Raw genomic sequence first — 17,937 nt, forward strand, 5'->3', positions numbered from 1 at the left:
GCTTTTAAATTTCAGCATATAGATATCAAATAAATAATGTACCCCAACGTGACGAAAATGCCCACTCTCCAACTACGCCTGACTGCAGCCCGCAGATCGGGGCGTGGCTCAACGTTTAACTCCGCCCGCATCGCGCAGTTGAACCGCCGAAGAAGAAGTTTGCAAAATGGAGGTAAGCAGGTTTATATTTTGTTTAAACGTGCTGTTTTAACGTGCTTTAATGTTGTTGTTTTGCTATTTTGTGACAGACAAGGAAGGAAGTGATATTATTTTATCTCCAGTTACATTATCTCCTTGTATTAGTTTTAGACTTACGTCAGACTTATTTATTTTGTCGCGATGTCGTGATTTTGTCACGTGCTAAGTAGCAAGCCAATTGGAAAAGTGACGTTTAACAAAACATTAAAATGATGCCATTCCTTTTAGCATTAGAATAATTCTAAATATTCAGAGTAATCTAATGGAATGATCATGTTTAATTTATGAATTATTGCGTTAGACATTAAATAGAACTTATTGCTTTTGTTTGTGGCTGTTGATATACATTTAAATCTGATCAGTTGTATTGGGCCAGTCTGGACTAAAAATGCCAATCCGGCTCCAGCTGCCATGTTACCAGACGGTGAACCGTTCTTTCCTGTCGAGACATCTGTTCGCATCCATGACATGACATGACATGACATGAATCAACATTTGTTGCTGAGGTGAAAAATCGTTTCAGAGTTTTTTGTCTTGTGGATTCCTCAGTATTGTGCCTTTTTAAGTCTATTTTTCCCCTCTGATTTGTAGAGACACATTACCATACTTCTGGATGGCGATACACCAACCACAACAAAATCAAAATGCAGCAGCAGTGAACATTTCCACTGTCCTTTCTGCAAATATGAGGCAGCTAAACATATGGTGGAGAACCATATAAAAGGACATTCCTCAGTAAAACACAGAGGTACTTACTTATGACACATATTTGGATGACCATTATTTTGTTACAAGTACAAATGTTATTTACTTCATTCCTCTCTTTCAGAATTCACAATTATTAAGTGTGGCTTAAGTTGTCGGACAGCTGCACATTTTCATTGCTGCTATTGTGCTGCAACAATTATTAATAGAGCACAGTTTCTAAGACACGTAGAAATACACCAAGAGGAGGAGCATGCTGCAGCCCCCAAAGAACAAACAAAGACCCTCGCAGTGCCTCCTGTACAGCTTCCTGTGGCGTCCGCACATCTCCCTGTGGCCCCCACTCAGCTCCCTGTGGCCCCCGCACATCTCCCTGTGGCCCCCGCACATCTCCCTGTGGCCCCCGCACAGCTCCCTGTGGCCCCCACTCAGCTCCCTGTGGCTCCTGCACAGCTCCCTGTGGCCCCCACTCAGCTCCCTGTGGCCCCCACTCAGCTCCCTGTGGCCCCCACTCAGCTCCCATTGGCCCCCACTCAGCTCCCTGTGGCTCACGCACAGCATCCGGATACCCCTAAAGCATCTAGTCACACAATGTATGGAAAACACAAGAAAGTCACTTGTCCTCACTGCAACATGATGTTGAGCAAGAAAAACTTCAAAACACACTGCAAAAGAAAGCATACCCACCACTTTGAGACAGTGTTGAAGGACAGATTTTTGGCCTCTCAATGTGTTGATGTCAAAAATGGTGTGTTTGGAGTTGAAAAATCTTTTTGTGGTCCAGCAAGTGAGGACAGTGTGGAGGACAGTTATCCACCAGATGACAGAAGTGTTGCAAGGATGCTGAATTACCTCCTCACAAATAAAAAGCTCCCTGCAGATCTGCCCCAAGCTCTCATGGAGCAGTCAAGAGAGGGAAGAGCAAAGGACAGCTTTCCAAAGCACCTTATCCCTAAAGAAACAAAGTGTGTAGAATGTGAATACACAATGTATGAACAACAACTCATAACATCAAAAGCCAAGATCCTGACAAGCACGGGTGTAGTTGAAGGTTGGTACTATCACAGGTCTTTCTATGGTCTTATCATTTAGTGTGTTGCATAATTTATATGTACATGACAAACAAAAAGAATAGTTCTACTAATCTCAAAGGACATTCCAGCAACAACCATAACCTTTGGTTGGACTGTGTTTTTAGGAATATCAACGTACAGGAAGTCATGCCTGAACTGTGGCATGATCTACAGATACCAGGAGTGGGAGGATGGTGTCCACAACTTTGACGACCACATAATCTTGTCTCTGCATTTGTGCCTGATGGTTAGGAATGCATTACAGGTGAGATCGTACAATTCAATAATGCATTTTGCTCACTGAAAAGTCCAGTGAATTGATTTTGTATGTAATGTGATGTCATTTTGATTTCTTTCCATCCTTTTGAGTGACACCACAATTCAACTCACAGTAATACAAAAAAAGTTTTGACAAGATAAAATATATTTAATTTTCTTTCCTAAGGTGACTGAAGATGCAATTCTAACAAAACAACTTACATTTTGAAATTATATAACATTAGAATACTCCCGTTCTCATCATTTTCCAGACGCATACAGCTATCAGCAAAGTGATAGAAATAATTGAAACAACGGAGAACGTGTCCTTTCCGAACAAGGAGAGGGTTCTCCAAGCCTACCTTCATTTTGAGGCCCTTACAAACCATAACTACAGTTACAATTGTGTGTCATGTGGCTATAGCCCAGCGGTTGTTGTGATGGATCTTCACAAGAAAGGCGTTTTCAATTTGCCAGGTGAGTTTGATAAGCTGTTATTTCACATAGGTATTTTAGCTTCATTGTTTGTTTAGCATCTCCTCTCCCTTTTCTGTGTTGTAAACTGTTGTCTTGTCTGCCCATCCTGGGAGAGGGATCTCTCTTCTGTTGCTCACCCTGAGGTTTACTGTTTTTCTTGGGAGTTTTTGTTAAGGTCTAAAGGCAGAGGATGTTGTTATGATGGTTTGTAAAACCCTTTGAATGAAACTGTTCATAAAATATGCTATACAAATAAAATGACCTTGCCTCTGGACTAAAACCACCAGGTTCAGGAACAGGTTTTTCCCAACAGAACTCTTCCCCCCCGCCGCCCCTTACCCCCTCACACACACGCCCCAACCCCCTCAGGAAGTGAACTTTTTCTCACTTTGTACTACCAATGTCCTGCACTGTACTTCACAGTAACAATTGTACATACTGTCATAATCATTATACTCTATAATCATAACTGTTCCTGTACATACATATCATAGTCATAGCCCATTTATGGTGTGTACATACCTATATCCTCAGTCCTTTATATCATTATAGTCACTTTAGTCATTCATACTGTATACTGTACTGTATACCTACTGTGCAGTTGTATACATCTATGTATATCATACTATACCTTATCATAGTTATTTAATCACTTCTGATCAGATACTATATGCATTTTGTTGCTCTGTACTTGTGACATGTGCAATGACAAAGCTGAATCCAATCTAATCTAATATTCTGTCAGCTCTCGTGCTCAGATTTTTTTAGCAGTGATTGAAATGGAAACAATTAAACTGTTCTTTTAACAGTGAGTGAGATCCAAAGCCTGCCTGATGATTATGATGGCCATGTGGATATAGCAAATTTCTGGGATGCTGTGGCTGTGGAAATGATTAGTCGTGGTTTAATTCCATGTAAGTAATTTGAAAAGGCAGGTTAAGAGCAGTTGCACTGAAAGTAAAGTATATTAATATGTGTTCAGTCTTGTGCTAATAATAGCTAATACTCTTCATATTTGTTCACAAAGGTGGTCGAAAGAACCCTTTTGTTGTGCCCCCCAGTTATCATCACTGGGCCCCATGGATTGGCCCACACACCCGAAGATCAAATTCAGTTTTAAACACTGAATTTGAGAAAATGCAAGCTCCAAAAACACCAAACAGTAGGGATGATGATGATGAAATGATTAATGAAGAGCGGCTCACAGATGAGCTTGTGAACTTGAAGGTGAATTAGTTGATGAAATCTGCAAAATCCACTTTTTTGTGCTAATAAAAAATGTGTCTATGCTTTATTCACAATATCAACTCAAATGCATGTTTGGAACAGGTAGAGGAGATCAGAGCACTCTGTAAAAACTGTGGTGTGGATGACAAAGGCTCCAAAGTGGATCTTGTCATGCGACTTTGGGAAAAAATGTCAAATAGAGTCACCTACAACAAGGTGTTTGAGAAAGTGTGGGCTGCCTCTGGTAAGTGAAGTAATGTGTTCATCATCAAACAGTATATATTTATGTAAGTTAGCCATACATGTTCCTAATGTCAGTTATTACTCATACTATAGTCTCATAATATGCATTTGAGACAAACTGTTTGTAAAAGTGGGTGATACAAATAAAATTGCCCTTGACCACTGTTTTTCTGTTTCCAGGTGGTTGGGCTGTAATCACCTGTCCGTGTGGGGTTGTGTATTCACTGAAGTTCAACCTCAGAGCAGAGAGTCCACGTGACTTTGTGGATCTCTTGTTATCGTGGAAAGACTTTCCCAATGTTTCAGTGTATGGTTATGCCAGAGGGCTGGCATTGCATGCGAACCGCAGGCAGCCAGGAATCTTTGCCCCTTTTCAAGGAAGGTTACTGGATCCCACCCCAGACAACATAAAGCATGCCTCAGAGAGCAAGGTTCATGTCAACTTGCCATGGCTGAAAAACTCTAAGATGCCAGCTGATGAAAATGGTCACCCTCTCACTGGGTCCTCGCAGCATTTTGCTTTAAACGATGTGTTCCACCAAGGCAACAGCAAAGACCAGAGGGAGGTTCTGAGAAAGCTGGAGCTTGTGCCTGAACTTGCTGGTCTTATAAACAGCCAGTGTGTGGAGCAGCTGTTTTCTGGGATGAGAAAGAACAATTACTTTTTAAATATGACAACCCCATCCACACAAATATTTCTACAAAGAAACATACTTCATCATTATAACATGGCAAAGAACAAAAGAGTCCGAGAGCAGTATAGCAAGATTGTTCCTTCAGATGTTGAAATGCAATGGGACATCCACGGAAGGCTAGTCTTAGGTATGTTAATGAATATTTATGCACATTTATTGTCCTCATCCACTTTATTCAACTTTATACAATGTATGTAACATTATCTTTTCTTTTTGCTCATTCCCCATCAGCTGGAATGCCAACAGGGTCATCTGACAACAGCGAAGACCAAGAAGAATGTCAAGAGTGTGAGTTGTTTTGTTGTGCATTTTCTGTTTTCCAGACATATTGCTTTAAGTTTTCTGTCTTGACGCTTTGATGTCTTCCTTGGTCTTCCAGTATGCTTTGCCTTTAACAACCTTCCCATGTTGTTTGTACTTTGTCCAGATTTTAGACACAGCTGACTGTGAACAACCAACATCTTTTGCAACGTTTCGTGATGATTGACCCTCTTTGAGAAGTTTGATAATCCTCTCCTTTGTTTCAATGGTCATCTCTCATGTTGCAGCCATGATTCATGTCAGTCCACTTGGTGCAACAGCTCTCCAAGGTGTGATCACTCCTTTTAAACCGCAGACTAACGAGCAGATTTAATCTGATGTGGGTGCTAGTTTTGGGAATGAGAATTTATGAGGTGATTCCATAATTTTTTCCTCAGAATTAAGTGATTCCACATTTTTTTCCCTGTGTTTGGTCTAAAAAAGTAATTGTTACTGACTACCACAATTTTCCTCTTGATATCTTTTAGTGTTTCTTACAGCCAAAAAGTTGCAAAATAAAATGACTTTAGTTTTTTGTCATGTTTGTGATCTGCTTTTTTTCTACAAAATTAAACAACTGAACAAACGTCCTCCGAGACTGGTGATTCCATAATTTTTGCCAGGGGTTGTATATGTTGTATTTGTGGGATTTGATAGTACAAGAAAAATGTTTTCTCAAAGAACTACTTTTTGGCTCCAGACCTGATCCTGATATAAATAGTAATGCTGATATAAAATTAATCAAGACAGTAAATCACATAAGATGCTAGGTGATGCATACAAAAGTGTTCTTTCCTTAACGATACAGTTCAGCTTAATGTACAATCATTAAATGGTTTCAAGGCCAGCATTTAGAAGCTGAATTGACGTTTGTGAATGTGCTATATAGTCTCTGCCACCAGATGGCGACAATAAATGAGTCAAGCTCAATGTGGGCGGAGCTAAACGTTTAACTCCGCCCACGTTGAGCCACGCCCCGATCTGCGGGCTGCAGTTAGGTGCTTCTCCTAACTCCTAAAACATTAGATTAAAACTATTTGAAAAAACAACTTTGCATGATTAAAATAATTATTAAGGCAAAGACCCTACTTTATTGGTAATTACAGGGTTTGACCTGGCTAATTTAGAGTCATGACTCTACAAAAATATACATGAGAGAAGGAAAACGCAACAAATCCAATGATTCCCTGGATTCCCTCTGCATCTTTTCTCATGTCTCTGATGCAGTAATTTTGCAAGGTTTCTATTACTGCCATTCTCATTGTTATTATTTGGTGAATGTAGTGCACTACTGTAGAACACATAGTCCAGCATGAGGTCAATTATGAGTGAAAAGTCATATTTATAAATAAATTATTTGTGCCATACACAAAATACATATATATTAAGTGATGCAATGTATGTATTTTTAGTGGAAGTCATTTTAAATGTAGTTTTATATAGACATGCTTACATATTAATTTTTTGCCCCAAAACTCTTTTTTCACTGTTGAAGTTTCTTGCAAGAACTAAATTGGCAGCTCACTATAACATGATAAATATTTTGTTGTAAAGTGAAAGGCAGCTGGTAAAAAGTAATATTTCTGCTTTAACAAGAAACTGAGGACAATCTTCAAACTTGTCATTTCTGCATCGAATAGAAAGCAAGTATTTTACATGTCTTAACCCTGAATAAAAGGCCACCGACACAGCTGTCTTCAATTACTCTCTGGGCCGATCCAAGCTGAGAACTGGTGGGAATTATGACGCCCCAGACAAAGTGAGTCTGCAACTGGTGTTAATTTTTAGTATCTACTATTAATGGTAAAAAAATTTCCCAAGCTAAGATGATGTCCCAAAGCCAGAAACAGTCAGTTTACAACGATGACAGACAGAGAAAAGCCCAATATTTCATTACAGTAACTGTATGTACCGATTGGAAAATCATTAGCAGGTACATTTATAACAGAGTATAGTGGATGCATGTAAAGAGAGAATGACAGGTGTCTTTTCTTTTGCAGTCCAGTCAAGTTTTAATCCTCACCATCGTCACGGTACATAAACACACACACATTCAGTCCCATTTGGAAGTCTTCCTCCTCATGTATTTCTCTCCTTCGCTGTCGATGGCCTCATAAAGCTGCTGGTCGTTTTCTTTCATTGCGTGCATGTAGCCCAGGTAGCCCACACACAGAGTGATGGTCACCAGCCCAAACGCCATCACTGGTTTGTTCTGCAGAGCAACACAGGTTTCGGTTAAAGTCAAGCAAGTAAGAGTCTAGCAATTGATATTTAAAGATGCTATGGTATGTTCTGACAGTGGTATTAAAACAAACAAAAACATTCCTACAAAACAGGGACTGCTGTGATTTTGTACATAAAGATGAAAGACTAAAACTGTATAAACCAGTTAACATTTGGCAGATAATTACTGTTAGGTCAATATTAACAGGAGTTACAGCTCTTACATAAAGACAGTACTAGCAGTACTTTTTAACTGTTGGGTTGTTGTTTTCAACATACATGCAGGTGAGACACTAAAGGATGAACAACATAAGACATGTTAGCAAAGTGATGGCCTACAAAGTGCCACCAGAATAGCTTCAATTAACTTGAGCATTAATTCTATAAATCTTTGTAACTCTGCAGGAGTGATGAAACATTATTCTTCCCTCAACATGAGGTGTTCAAGTGGGTTCTGATTTACTGACAGTGAAGGCCAAAGCATATAATTCACATAATTTGTATTCAGTGAGCCTTGCGCCCAATAGATGGGGGTACTGTCAATATGGAAGCTCCCATCAGGACGAAATATGTTAGTAAAGGATAGAGCGGATCAGTCAAAAGGCTTGATTTGCAGTGACTCTTAACTGGAAGAGGAAAAATGCATCCAAATTTTGGCAGCAAAGAGCGACCAGATCCCCTCACTGTAGGTTTTTCCTTTAATTTGCCACCTGTCAGTTTGTGAGGTACAGCATCAAAATCATCAGAGAAAAGTGGCATCCTTGTTTATTTGGCTGGAGAAAAATGCAACACTCACGGTTGCAGACTGTGTGCACACATTTTAAGAATCAATATCCAAGTCGATCTTCCTCATTTAATTGTGGGAAGCCAAAATCAGGATAAACATTTGATTATTTGTCCAGCCCTAACTGAGATCTATTCAGACATTAAACAAAACAGCATTGTGGCATGTTAATATTCTTATTATCATTACTATTATTACTACCAGTACTATTATCAACAACAGGGGTTACACAGTGCTTCACAAAGCATTCAAACACACTAAACATTAGGCAAAGAAAAAGATAAAAGACCAAGAACCAAGCACAAAAATGCATAAAATGCTTGTCTGTACAGATGTGTTTAAATTTCTTGGGTTTAAAAGAAAAATGGGGCCCATATGGCACAAGTATGCCCAAGGTGTCCTAAATGAGGTAATACAGCGCTGAATAAAGAGAGATGTTACATTCTACTAGGTGCTAGAGGTTAGACACTTTTTAATTATTAGTGTGTGACGCATATCTTAAAAAAGTTAGCATAAATCTATAAAAAATAAAGGAGAAAACGCATCACGCATTGGTTAAAAATATAATTTGTCGTTTAAAAACAGTGGCAAAATGATACATGTGTTGCACTATCCAGAGTCGTCGTTAACCTACAAGTAGGGGTTAACTAATAAGTTACATTTGAAGCAGAAACAGAGAGTGTGAGTGTCTCACAGGTTTGATGAAGAGTTCAGGGTTGACAGCTCGGAACAGTGTGGTGGTCTGAGCTCCCCTCAGCCCCGGGGTCCTGAAGCCTTTCTCCCCGGAACCCTCCTTCCCTGTCCCTGCCTCTTTCTCCGACATGTCCGCTCGAACCTTTTGTTCGCCTTTTGGAAAAACAAATATATCACGCTAAAGGTCGAGGAATAAACATTGCACTGTTTGGCACAGGCACTACGCAGGTCGCCTGAAGGAAGCCATGTTGAAAGTAGAAGAAAACGAAGAAGAAGAGAGTGAAAAACATTTAACAGTTCACAGCGCCCCCAGCGGTGAAGAGGACGAATCACACAACTGGATTAACTTCAGGTGACGCGTTTCTTTTAGTTTTTTTCTTTCTTTAGTATTCTCTAAATAAGGTTTATTAAGGTAAATACAGATTAAGTAAGAGTACGATATTTTAAGAAAAAAAGAAAGTAATTACCCCAAAAATAAGAAATACAATGATTATACAAACTGGAGGCAATTGATTCGCTGTGGTGACCCCTGAAGGGAAAAGCCAAAAGGAAAAGAAGAAGATACAAACTGTTAAAAAAAAAGCTATTTGGACAAAAATATAAACTTTGCACCGCTGCACTGTTTCGCAGCTAAAAGTCTGCAGAGGTCCTCTTTTTTTAAGTTTAAACAAAATAAGGAGGAGCTTCTCTCTACAGACTGTCCACCTGTTGAACCTGAAACAATAGACTCAATAGACAATCAACCTGCAAATCCTGTCCATTGTACTGTTTACTCTTCACCGTGTATATACATATATTTTTTTTGCACAATTTGACACTTTAATTTCTATATTTATTTTGCATATTACTGTCTGAATATATATGTATATATTCCTGTATATTTCTCGAGTGATTTTATTCTTTATTTTTATTATTCTTATTGTTCCAGTTTGGAACAGGAGTGTAATGCATTTCACTGTGCATTACACTATATATAAATGTGTTTCTGATAAATAAAGGTCTTCAATCTTGAATCAATAATCGTGATGGGAATTTTATGTGTCTAACACGTGCTAAGTCTCTCCTGGTTGTGTCTTTTTTCAAAACAATGAAAACACTGCTCACTATGATTAGTGTTAAATTAAATCATGAATTTCTCACATCAGCCTCAGAGCTACTGGTTAGTTTCTGACATTTACTCTATAATGGGATCAGTAGGGGTCCGACAATCGTTAATTCCTATCGTGCATCTATTGCAGGGTGTTGTAGCAAAAAAAAAAAAAAAATAACCCTGACACAAAAGAGACACAGGCACCATGGTTATTATTTATTCATCAGCTCTGTTACATGATTCCAGTCTCATCAAAGTTCCATGTGTGAGTCCGGGCAGGTGGGAGAAGGAGGAAATAAAACACACTTGATGCTGTGTGAGCCTCTCCTCCCCCACGCTGAGCCTGAACAGGACAGGCAGCACATACTATTTGCATTAGAGAGCTCCATGGTGATGTCTGTGTACACACACTAACATACACACACCTACGCTTCACTTCAGACATTAACAAGCCCAACAGGTGATTTAGAGGAAGGCTGCTGCTCACAGGATTTCAGAGCAAACTTGATCTGTCGAGAACAATGGAAAGCATGTGATGGAGCTGATATGATGTTTGTTATGAGGCTGCTCAGATAAGGTGTGGTACTGAGCTGTCCCCTGCAGGTGTGCAGGTTGCAGAGGACACGGACCTGACACCAACTGCTGCTACAGGGGAGAAGCCACGGTAAGTTCTCTGTTCTCACTTCTGTTTGACCCAAGAAATAAAACTGCTGAACTGTCATCAGTAAATTTCGAGTCCTGTGTTTGCACTACTTTTTACTCAAAGGCCACTATAAGGATAATTTCATAATCTTTTATCCTTCTGTGACAAAAAATTTGAAAGAATTTACCAGATAAATGTGGAAAGCAATTTTATTTTTCATTTTGGTATAATCTTTGGCTGTAAATGAAGAGTAATTTAAATTTACTGCTCAGTTCACAGAATTACTAACTGTATATAGGCCAAAACTAATAATGAAACTCATCAGATCTGATAAAGACTCCTGGTTTCATTTTCACTGCAAACAAGAACTTCATCATACACTTTATTTTGATCACAACTGTTTGTTTTAATATACATTTACATACATATAGTTTAGGGTCACTTAAGAATGTCCTTATTTTTAAAAGGAAAGCATTTTTTTTCAACGAAGATGACAAAAAAAACTAATCAGAAATACAGTACAGACATTGTTAATGTGGTAAATGACTATTCTAGCTGGAAACGGCTGATTTTTGATAGAATATCTCCATAGGGGTACAGAGGAACATTTCCAGCAGCCATCACTCCTGTGCTCGAATGCTACATTGTTTTAGCAAATTGTGATGAAAGGCTCATTGATGATTAGAAAACCTTTGGGCAATTATGCTAGCACATGAACAAAATTGTGACTTTTCATATATATTTAATTATATATAGTGTAAAGATATGATCATATTGTTTCATATAGTGTGCAGGTCTGCCTCTATAGCACTAATCACTAACCTGTCAACATCTAGACAACGCCTCTTTCTGTCATAATATTCTACAATTTGATGACAAATCAGGTCCAAGTAACAGGTTTAGAATTTGTAAGTCCATTTACATACTACCAAGGCACCGTGTTTGTAAAGGGCTGTAAAGTATGATATGTGATGAAGACTGATAGCAAACATTTCCGTTGACAACATGTCCTAAAACACCAACTGCAGCCTCAACACAGCCTTGAGCAGAAACAGTAACTACATAAATGTATGTAGATGTGCAGGTCAACAATGAATCATTCATCGAGGCTGCAGAACCAGCCGGCAAAGCTAACAACTGGTTGAGTGAAGTTTAGAGGTCATTTGAATATTTGCAAATATATTCCAGTCAAGCACAGAACTCACCTGCGTTTGAACAATGTATTTAATGTTTTTTCTACAGTTTTACAACTCTCTACATATTACAATTCTGTTTTTTTTTTCTAAATTGTTAAACGAAATGAAAATGAAACTGTTTGCCTTGATGACAGGTTAGCAAATGAGTTATATGTTAAACAAGTTAAACAAGCTCATAAGGACACCACTTGGAGCCAGAAGATTTGAGTAACAAGTGCAGTAACAAAAAACATCAAAAGCTATGAGAAAACTGAGCCTAATGAGGACCCCTTGGGCTGATAGAAACAATGAATGGGCAGGTTAGATGGTCCAGAGCTTAGAGAAATGGATTAATAATCACAAGGTTGCTGGTTTAAATCACTTCTTTTCAGTTCAATGTTTTTGCATGATCCCTGACATGGAATATCTTATCTTTTTGTATCGTGTGTTATGCTATAAATCTGCGCAATGAACAAACATTTGACTTAACCTGAACTAACATTTAGACCGCTAAATGTTTCCAATCAACACACGAGTTGGAGAAGGTCTGTAGCAACCAATAATATAATACTTGTCAATAATGTCATAATTTTGGCCATTTTAAGTGGGATAAAGCCAATAACGCAATAATTTGCCAATAAAGTAATAACATTTTGTCAATAATGTAATAAGTTATTACATTACATCCTTTGAAAATGCAATAACTGCAGCCAATAATGTAATAACACACAAATAGGACTGCATTTCTTCTCTTATATATGAGAAACATTTACAGAGAGCCTAAAACGAGACAGAAGAGGACTGTTCCATTGGTATTATGAAGCTCTTCCATGCTGCTGGATGCAACAGCAGTCTAAGCTTAGACATAAAACAGTTATTTGGTGATGACAGCCGATGGATGACAGCCTAGATTCTTCTCAGTAATGTAGCCACTGGGTGGAAGTGGAAGAACTAATGAATTTTATGTTTATTTTTTCCTCTTAGTTCTATGTGTATGTAATACGCTTCCGTTTTTTGGAGCTTGGTGCCATTATGGTGCCAGTCCAGTTATTTAATTAAAGTTATAAGTGAGGAATGAATTGTTTTTCCTTGAGAAATGTTTGAAAAAAGTTGTAATGAAATGTTTTTTGAGGAAAAAAAATGCGGTAAATTAATTTGACAGTGCAACATCCAACAGAGACACTGACATGGAATTATGAATTTACATATCTAAGTAAATAAACAGTGTTCTGAATAAAGAGTTTGAACAACAAATAATTTTCAAATTGACTCTTACAGCCATACTTAAGGAGATGTATAGTTGATGAATGAATATGACGAGCTAATTACACCAAAACAACAATAAAAATCGTTTACTCCCAAGAAATGCAGTCCTATTTATGTATTATTACATTATCAGCTGCAGTTATTACATTTTCAAAGGATTTAAAAAAATGATTTTTTTTAGTGCTAGGTCACTTATGCTCATCACTTATTATTTTCTTGGTAAGTTATTGGCTTTATTATCTTTAAAATGGCCAGATTTATTCCATTATTGGCCATTATTGTGTTACTGGTTGCTACAAGGTCATGCAACTTTGAATATGGGCTGTAGCCTGTTCATCCAATCAGATCGCAGAACTGGTATTTTCTGTGCTTTTGTTTTCCATTGACCAAACAACACCAACTGAACAAAAAGAACCTTTTTCTTAACTTCTGACGGGGTGGCTAAGTTCATCTCTGCCAGCCTGGACCACCTTAAGAAAGGAAAATAATCAAAAATAAGAAATCAGTTTTGTGCAATTAAAAGCATCTCAGCCCACATTAGTGCTTTACATAGCAGATATATCTTAACAATGGCTGTTGCGAGGAGATTATGTGAATCAGACCTTCATTGTGACACCAATGCAAAGAAACCATGAGTGAATGACACTGATAAGGAGAGAAAGAACTGCTTCGGCCAATGGACACAAAGAATGGACATTAGATCAGTGTAAATCTGGGCTTTAGTCTGATAAAGGGAATGTGAGATTTTTGTTTCTAGGAGTTGTGTTGTTGTGCGATGCGGTGAGGTAAACGCTGATATTTGCATGTGCGGTTTCCACTGTAAGCCATGGAGCTTTGCTCGTGACACTGTTGGGGATTTATTTAGAATTCAAGGCAATATATAAGCAACATGACCTGTAGGGACACAACATCCGATGTGGGCAGAGCTTAGTGTGACAATCATTATTTTACAGAAGTACAAGGAGCCAAAGACTCCTTTGGACTTTGTCAGGGCTGATTGACCAATAAGAGGAGTGATGGAGGGCTGCATCAGATGGCATCCACAGTCGCCTAAACTTAAACTAACGGAGATTGTTTGGGATGAGTAAGACTGCACAGTGAAAGAACAGCAGCTAACAAGTGTGCCCCATATGTTTATTTATTTTATGACCTTCATTTTACCAGGTAAAAATGTTTGAGAACCATTTGCAAATATGACCTAATCAAGAGGTGCGAGCATGAACAAATACACATGTAAAGCACAGACACAGATAGACATACAACAGTAACATAGAACAAAAGTAAAGAAGTAAGAAGCATGGGAGCATAAGCGTGAACAAAAAAAAAAATGTGCAGGAGCTGTAAGAAAGTGTGTGTGTATATATCAATACTACAATCTGCTGGAGTTTAAGCTTGAAGGTGGTGAGTTAAGTCAGCGCAGCAAGTTTGAGGGTGTTTTGGAAGGTGTTCCAGTTGTTAGCTGCTGCAAAGCGAAAGAAGCTGTGGCCAAAAATAGCAGAGGTATTGGGGATGATGAGCTTGATGTAGTCACTGGACCTGGTGCGATATGGGCGATGTGAAGAAGAGAGGTCAGGTAGGGATTTGTCTTGCCCTGAATTGACTTATAAACAAAATGAAGATAGTGGTGAAGCTTGTGGAAGGGTAGCAAAGCAGATGGCTGAGTGATAAAGAGTGTCCAATATGTGGAGACTCCTTCAAGACTTGGAAATGCGCCTCATGAAGCTGGTTCAGAGAATGCAGAGAGTGGTATTTGTTGACAGAGTAAGCTAACTCTTAGTCTTCAGACATATGAAACACACACAGTCAGTGTCATCACCTGAACAGAAGCAACCTTTCTGCAGCTAAGGAGAGTGAGAAGGTTTGCTTTTAACGTCTCTGTGAATCATGATGAATTATTGTCATAACTGAGTGCAACAAATGGGAACAGGAAACACGTGATTATTCCCTGTGATGCTATATTTCAGCTAACTATGGCTCTATTCCCTGACAGGACACCAGAAGAAGATGAACTGGGGTTTTCTGGAGAATGTCCTGAGCGGGGTGAACAAGTACTCCACTGTGATTGGACGCATCTGGCTCTCTGTGGTCTTCCTCTTCAGGATCTTGGTGTACGTGGCGGCGGCCGAGCAGGTGTGGAAGGACGAACAGAAGGACTTTGTGTGCAACACGCGGCAGCCTGGCTGCGAGAACGCCTGCTTCGACCACTTCTTCCCCATCTCCCAGGTGCGTCTCTGGGCTCTACAGCTCATCATGGTGTCCACCCCGTCCCTTCTGGTGGCCCTGCATGTGGCCTACAGGGAGCACCGGGAGGCCAAGCTCAAGCGAAAACTGTACCAGGACAAAGGGAGCATCGACGGAGGTCTTTTCTGCACCTACACCATCAGCCTGGTCTTCAAGACGGCCTTCGAGGTGGGCTCCCTGCTCGCTTTCTACTTCCTATACAACGGCTTCGAGGTGCCCGTACTGCTGCAGTGCACTGAGAGTCCATGCCCCAACACGGTGGACTGTTTCATCGGCAAAGCCACGGAAAAGAAGATCTTCCTCTACATCATGGGCTGCACCTCCATCCTGTGCATCGCGCTGAATTTCGTGGAGCTCATGTACATTATGTGGAAGCAGCTGTGGAAGTTATTCAGCAAGCGGTACATCCCTGTGAAGCAGAAGCCTCCCAGCCACAGAGAGCCACCTGTTTCCATTGTCAACAGGTTCGCCACGGCTGAGCCCACAGCAAACACAGAGATCAGCATCACAGAGCCTGAATCTGAAGCTGTACCCACCCCTGAAAACCTGCCCGTCCAGTCCTGAAGGGCTGAGACTGACCCACAGCTTCTGTTCCCATCGGAGTGAAACCACAGGGAAACTTTTGTTCACCTGTACTTACATGGATGCTGCTCACAAGTGTCTCTTTATACAACCTGGGCTATTAATAAAGCAGCTGAATAGATTTAACGGTACAGTTGGGTGTAAACTGAAAAAATAAGTTGTATTACATTTTAGGGTGAACAAACTACTTACAAATATTGATGCTAATAAAATATGTTTTACTTTAACAGATGTTTGGTTTAGGAGTCAGTTTAGCTGAAAAGATGAATTCCACATGGCTCCAGTTAAACTCGAACCAGCAGAACTCAACTTCTTGCTTTTTCTCCTATTTTACAGTCACAGTGAGCAGCATGATTTAGCATGTGAAAGGACATTTATAGAGTCCTCAGGTGTTGAATGTGTCAAGTTTGAAAAAAGAAGGAAAGTTGCTAATGCATGTACAGCTTTTGGGCAATTTAAACCATATTAGACCACAAGGTTGCTGTCAAAACTCAAAGGACAGAGTTTCTTCTGTCTTTGTTGTAACTGATTTCTACTGATATTGTCTGAAGTAATATTTAGTACTGGTTATTATGTATGTAATATGCATAGGAAATATATTTTTCAAATCAAATGAGCATGACAATATTAGTTAATTGCATATTAGTTAATCATGGAACATTTATAAGTGCAGCTTGTCTATACGTGTAACACTGTTTACATTTTACATCATTTATATTCATGCAATAGCAGCTTATGAATATGTCAAGTGCAATAGTAAATTAATATATAGACATAAACCCAAGTGTGCTTTCTTGCTTCTCTGCTAAAAGCTGCTGTTTTGATTGGTCAACCCAGAAAGTGTGTTAAAACATTGTGGCCACGTAAAACTGTTTTGAACGTAGACACAACCACAACATTGTTAAAGGACCCCTTTAAGCACTTTTCACCAACCTCCTCGTCCTGATCATAGACTGTCAGACTTTAAAAGACTGACATGCAGTTATTTCTTTTAGGTCAAGTGAATGTGACTATGAGCAGTTAATATTAAATATGACAAATTCAGGTATAAAATCTGGTTCCTCTGCCCTGTCCATATATACACACACACAGGTATTTTGTTAAAAACGGCTTTGTCTATGCATTTTGACCTTTTATCCACATAAAGACACTTTTAGGACACTGATAAACTTTTGGAAGATTATTTCCAAGTTTAAAATATTCAGAAACTTCATTTGCACTGTTGATGTGTAACAGCAAGAGCAGATATGGACAAAATTGTGCTTTTGCTAACACTGCTAATAGAACTTTTTACATGATTACATAGAAGTATAGCTACTCTGCCAGCGTACTGAGGAAAAGCAGTGTCAGAATCACTCCACACAAATAAAAAGAAGTCTTTTATGAACACAATGGAGGGAAAACTCTTTTTAAAAATAAAGCTTGGATTAAACCCTAAAGACACAGGAGGTAACTATCAAATACATAACCATTTGTATAATATTTGATACATGACTTTGAGACCTCTATCTCATCAACATGAATCATTTCCTTAATGACCTATTGTATACAACCTGATACATGTATTCTGCCCCCCTGTGGATTATCATTCCACTACAGGCAGCTGAAGTCATATTTTGCCCCTTTTCAAAATGGCTACTCATGAACTCATCCACGTGTTTCAAGAAAATCATCGCTAATTTTCAAGAAGGTAAAAATAACATGCAAGTTGTTACTCATTTTTTAAAAATAAATATTTTCTGCATTGAAAGAAAGCATGTTTATTAAGTAATTGTTTAAATTTCAATTAACTTGTGTTAAAATGTCTATCGAATTTGATACTCTGGGTTTATAACTTGCCTTTTTCCTAAATTTTCATGTATAATTCAGGAAATTTTACATGATATGGCAAATTTTTTCTTTTGGATTTGGTTAAAAGGGGTAACAGACATCTCAGTTCCAAAAAAGTTGAATTTTCTGGCTATTTTCTGATGGGTCAGGCTTTACAGGGTTACAAAAAATTAGCATGTAACGATGTTTATTGTGGCAATTAAAACATTTCATTCACAAAATCATTTTCCCTTC

At 38.8% G+C, this 17,937-nt stretch overlaps 3 protein-coding genes across 5 annotated transcripts; 2 read left to right on the top strand and 1 right to left on the bottom strand.

Moving 5' to 3' along the window:
• Positions 1-109: 109 nt before the first annotated feature.
• On the top strand, positions 110-5,711 carry LOC110966392 (uncharacterized). Of its 3 annotated transcripts, XM_051960842.1 has the most exons (11): positions 110-172; positions 790-946; positions 1,028-1,954; positions 2,102-2,241; positions 2,507-2,711; positions 3,521-3,625; positions 3,739-3,938; positions 4,041-4,182; positions 4,362-5,003; positions 5,108-5,164; positions 5,304-5,711. In XM_051960842.1, the coding sequence occupies exons 1-11, from the start codon at positions 167-169 to the stop codon at positions 5,318-5,320; spliced, it is 2,598 nt and encodes an 865-aa protein (XP_051816802.1). In that variant the 5' UTR covers positions 110-166; the 3' UTR covers positions 5,321-5,711. The 3 variants fall into 3 exon arrangements, with proteins under 3 accessions (XP_051816802.1, XP_051816801.1, XP_051816805.1); XM_051960841.1 differs by having other exon boundaries at positions 5,108-5,711; XM_051960845.1 differs by lacking the exon at positions 110-172 and adding an exon at positions 235-704 and having other exon boundaries at positions 5,108-5,711.
• A 1,225-nt stretch (positions 5,712-6,936) lies between these two features.
• Positions 6,937-9,151, bottom strand: smim8 (small integral membrane protein 8). The gene is made up of 2 exons (XM_022211433.2): positions 8,878-9,151; positions 6,937-7,388 (listed from the first exon to the last, which is right to left on the bottom strand). Exons 1-2 carry the CDS (start codon positions 9,004-9,006, stop codon positions 7,230-7,232), a joined length of 288 nt encoding a protein of 95 aa, XP_022067125.1. The 5' UTR covers positions 9,007-9,151; the 3' UTR covers positions 6,937-7,229.
• Positions 9,152-10,199: 1,048 nt separating this feature from the next.
• Positions 10,200-17,885, top strand: gjb7 (gap junction protein beta 7). The gene is made up of 2 exons (XM_022211432.2): positions 10,200-10,630; positions 15,041-17,885. Exon 2 carries the CDS (start codon positions 15,055-15,057, stop codon positions 15,853-15,855), a length of 801 nt encoding a protein of 266 aa, XP_022067124.2. The 5' UTR covers positions 10,200-10,630; positions 15,041-15,054; the 3' UTR covers positions 15,856-17,885.
• The last annotated feature ends 52 nt before the right edge of the window (positions 17,886-17,937 follow it).

Source organism: Acanthochromis polyacanthus, chromosome 16 (genome assembly GCF_021347895.1).
Source record: "Acanthochromis polyacanthus isolate Apoly-LR-REF ecotype Palm Island chromosome 16, KAUST_Apoly_ChrSc, whole genome shotgun sequence".
Lineage (NCBI taxonomy): Eukaryota > Metazoa > Chordata > Actinopteri > Pomacentridae > Acanthochromis > Acanthochromis polyacanthus.

Excerpts from the sequence above, each read along its gene's own strand:
- LOC110966392 (XM_051960841.1), top strand. Across the intron at positions 1,955-2,101 it reads AAGCACGGGTGTAGTTGAAG|GAATATCAACGTACAGGAAG; the intron begins GTTGGTACTATC and ends CTGTGTTTTTAG. Across the intron at positions 2,712-3,520 it reads AGGCGTTTTCAATTTGCCAG|TGAGTGAGATCCAAAGCCTG; the intron begins GTGAGTTTGATA and ends TTCTTTTAACAG.
- smim8 (XM_022211433.2), bottom strand. The coding sequence starts at position 9,006 with ATGTCGGAGAAAGAGGCAGGGACAGGGAAGGAGGGTTCCGGGGAGAAA. Across the intron at positions 7,389-8,877 it reads CTGAACTCTTCATCAAACCT|AACAAACCAGTGATGGCGTT; the intron begins GTGAGACACTCA and ends GTTGCTCTGCAG.
- gjb7 (XM_022211432.2), top strand. The coding sequence starts at position 15,055 with ATGAACTGGGGTTTTCTGGAGAATGTCCTGAGCGGGGTGAACAAGTAC.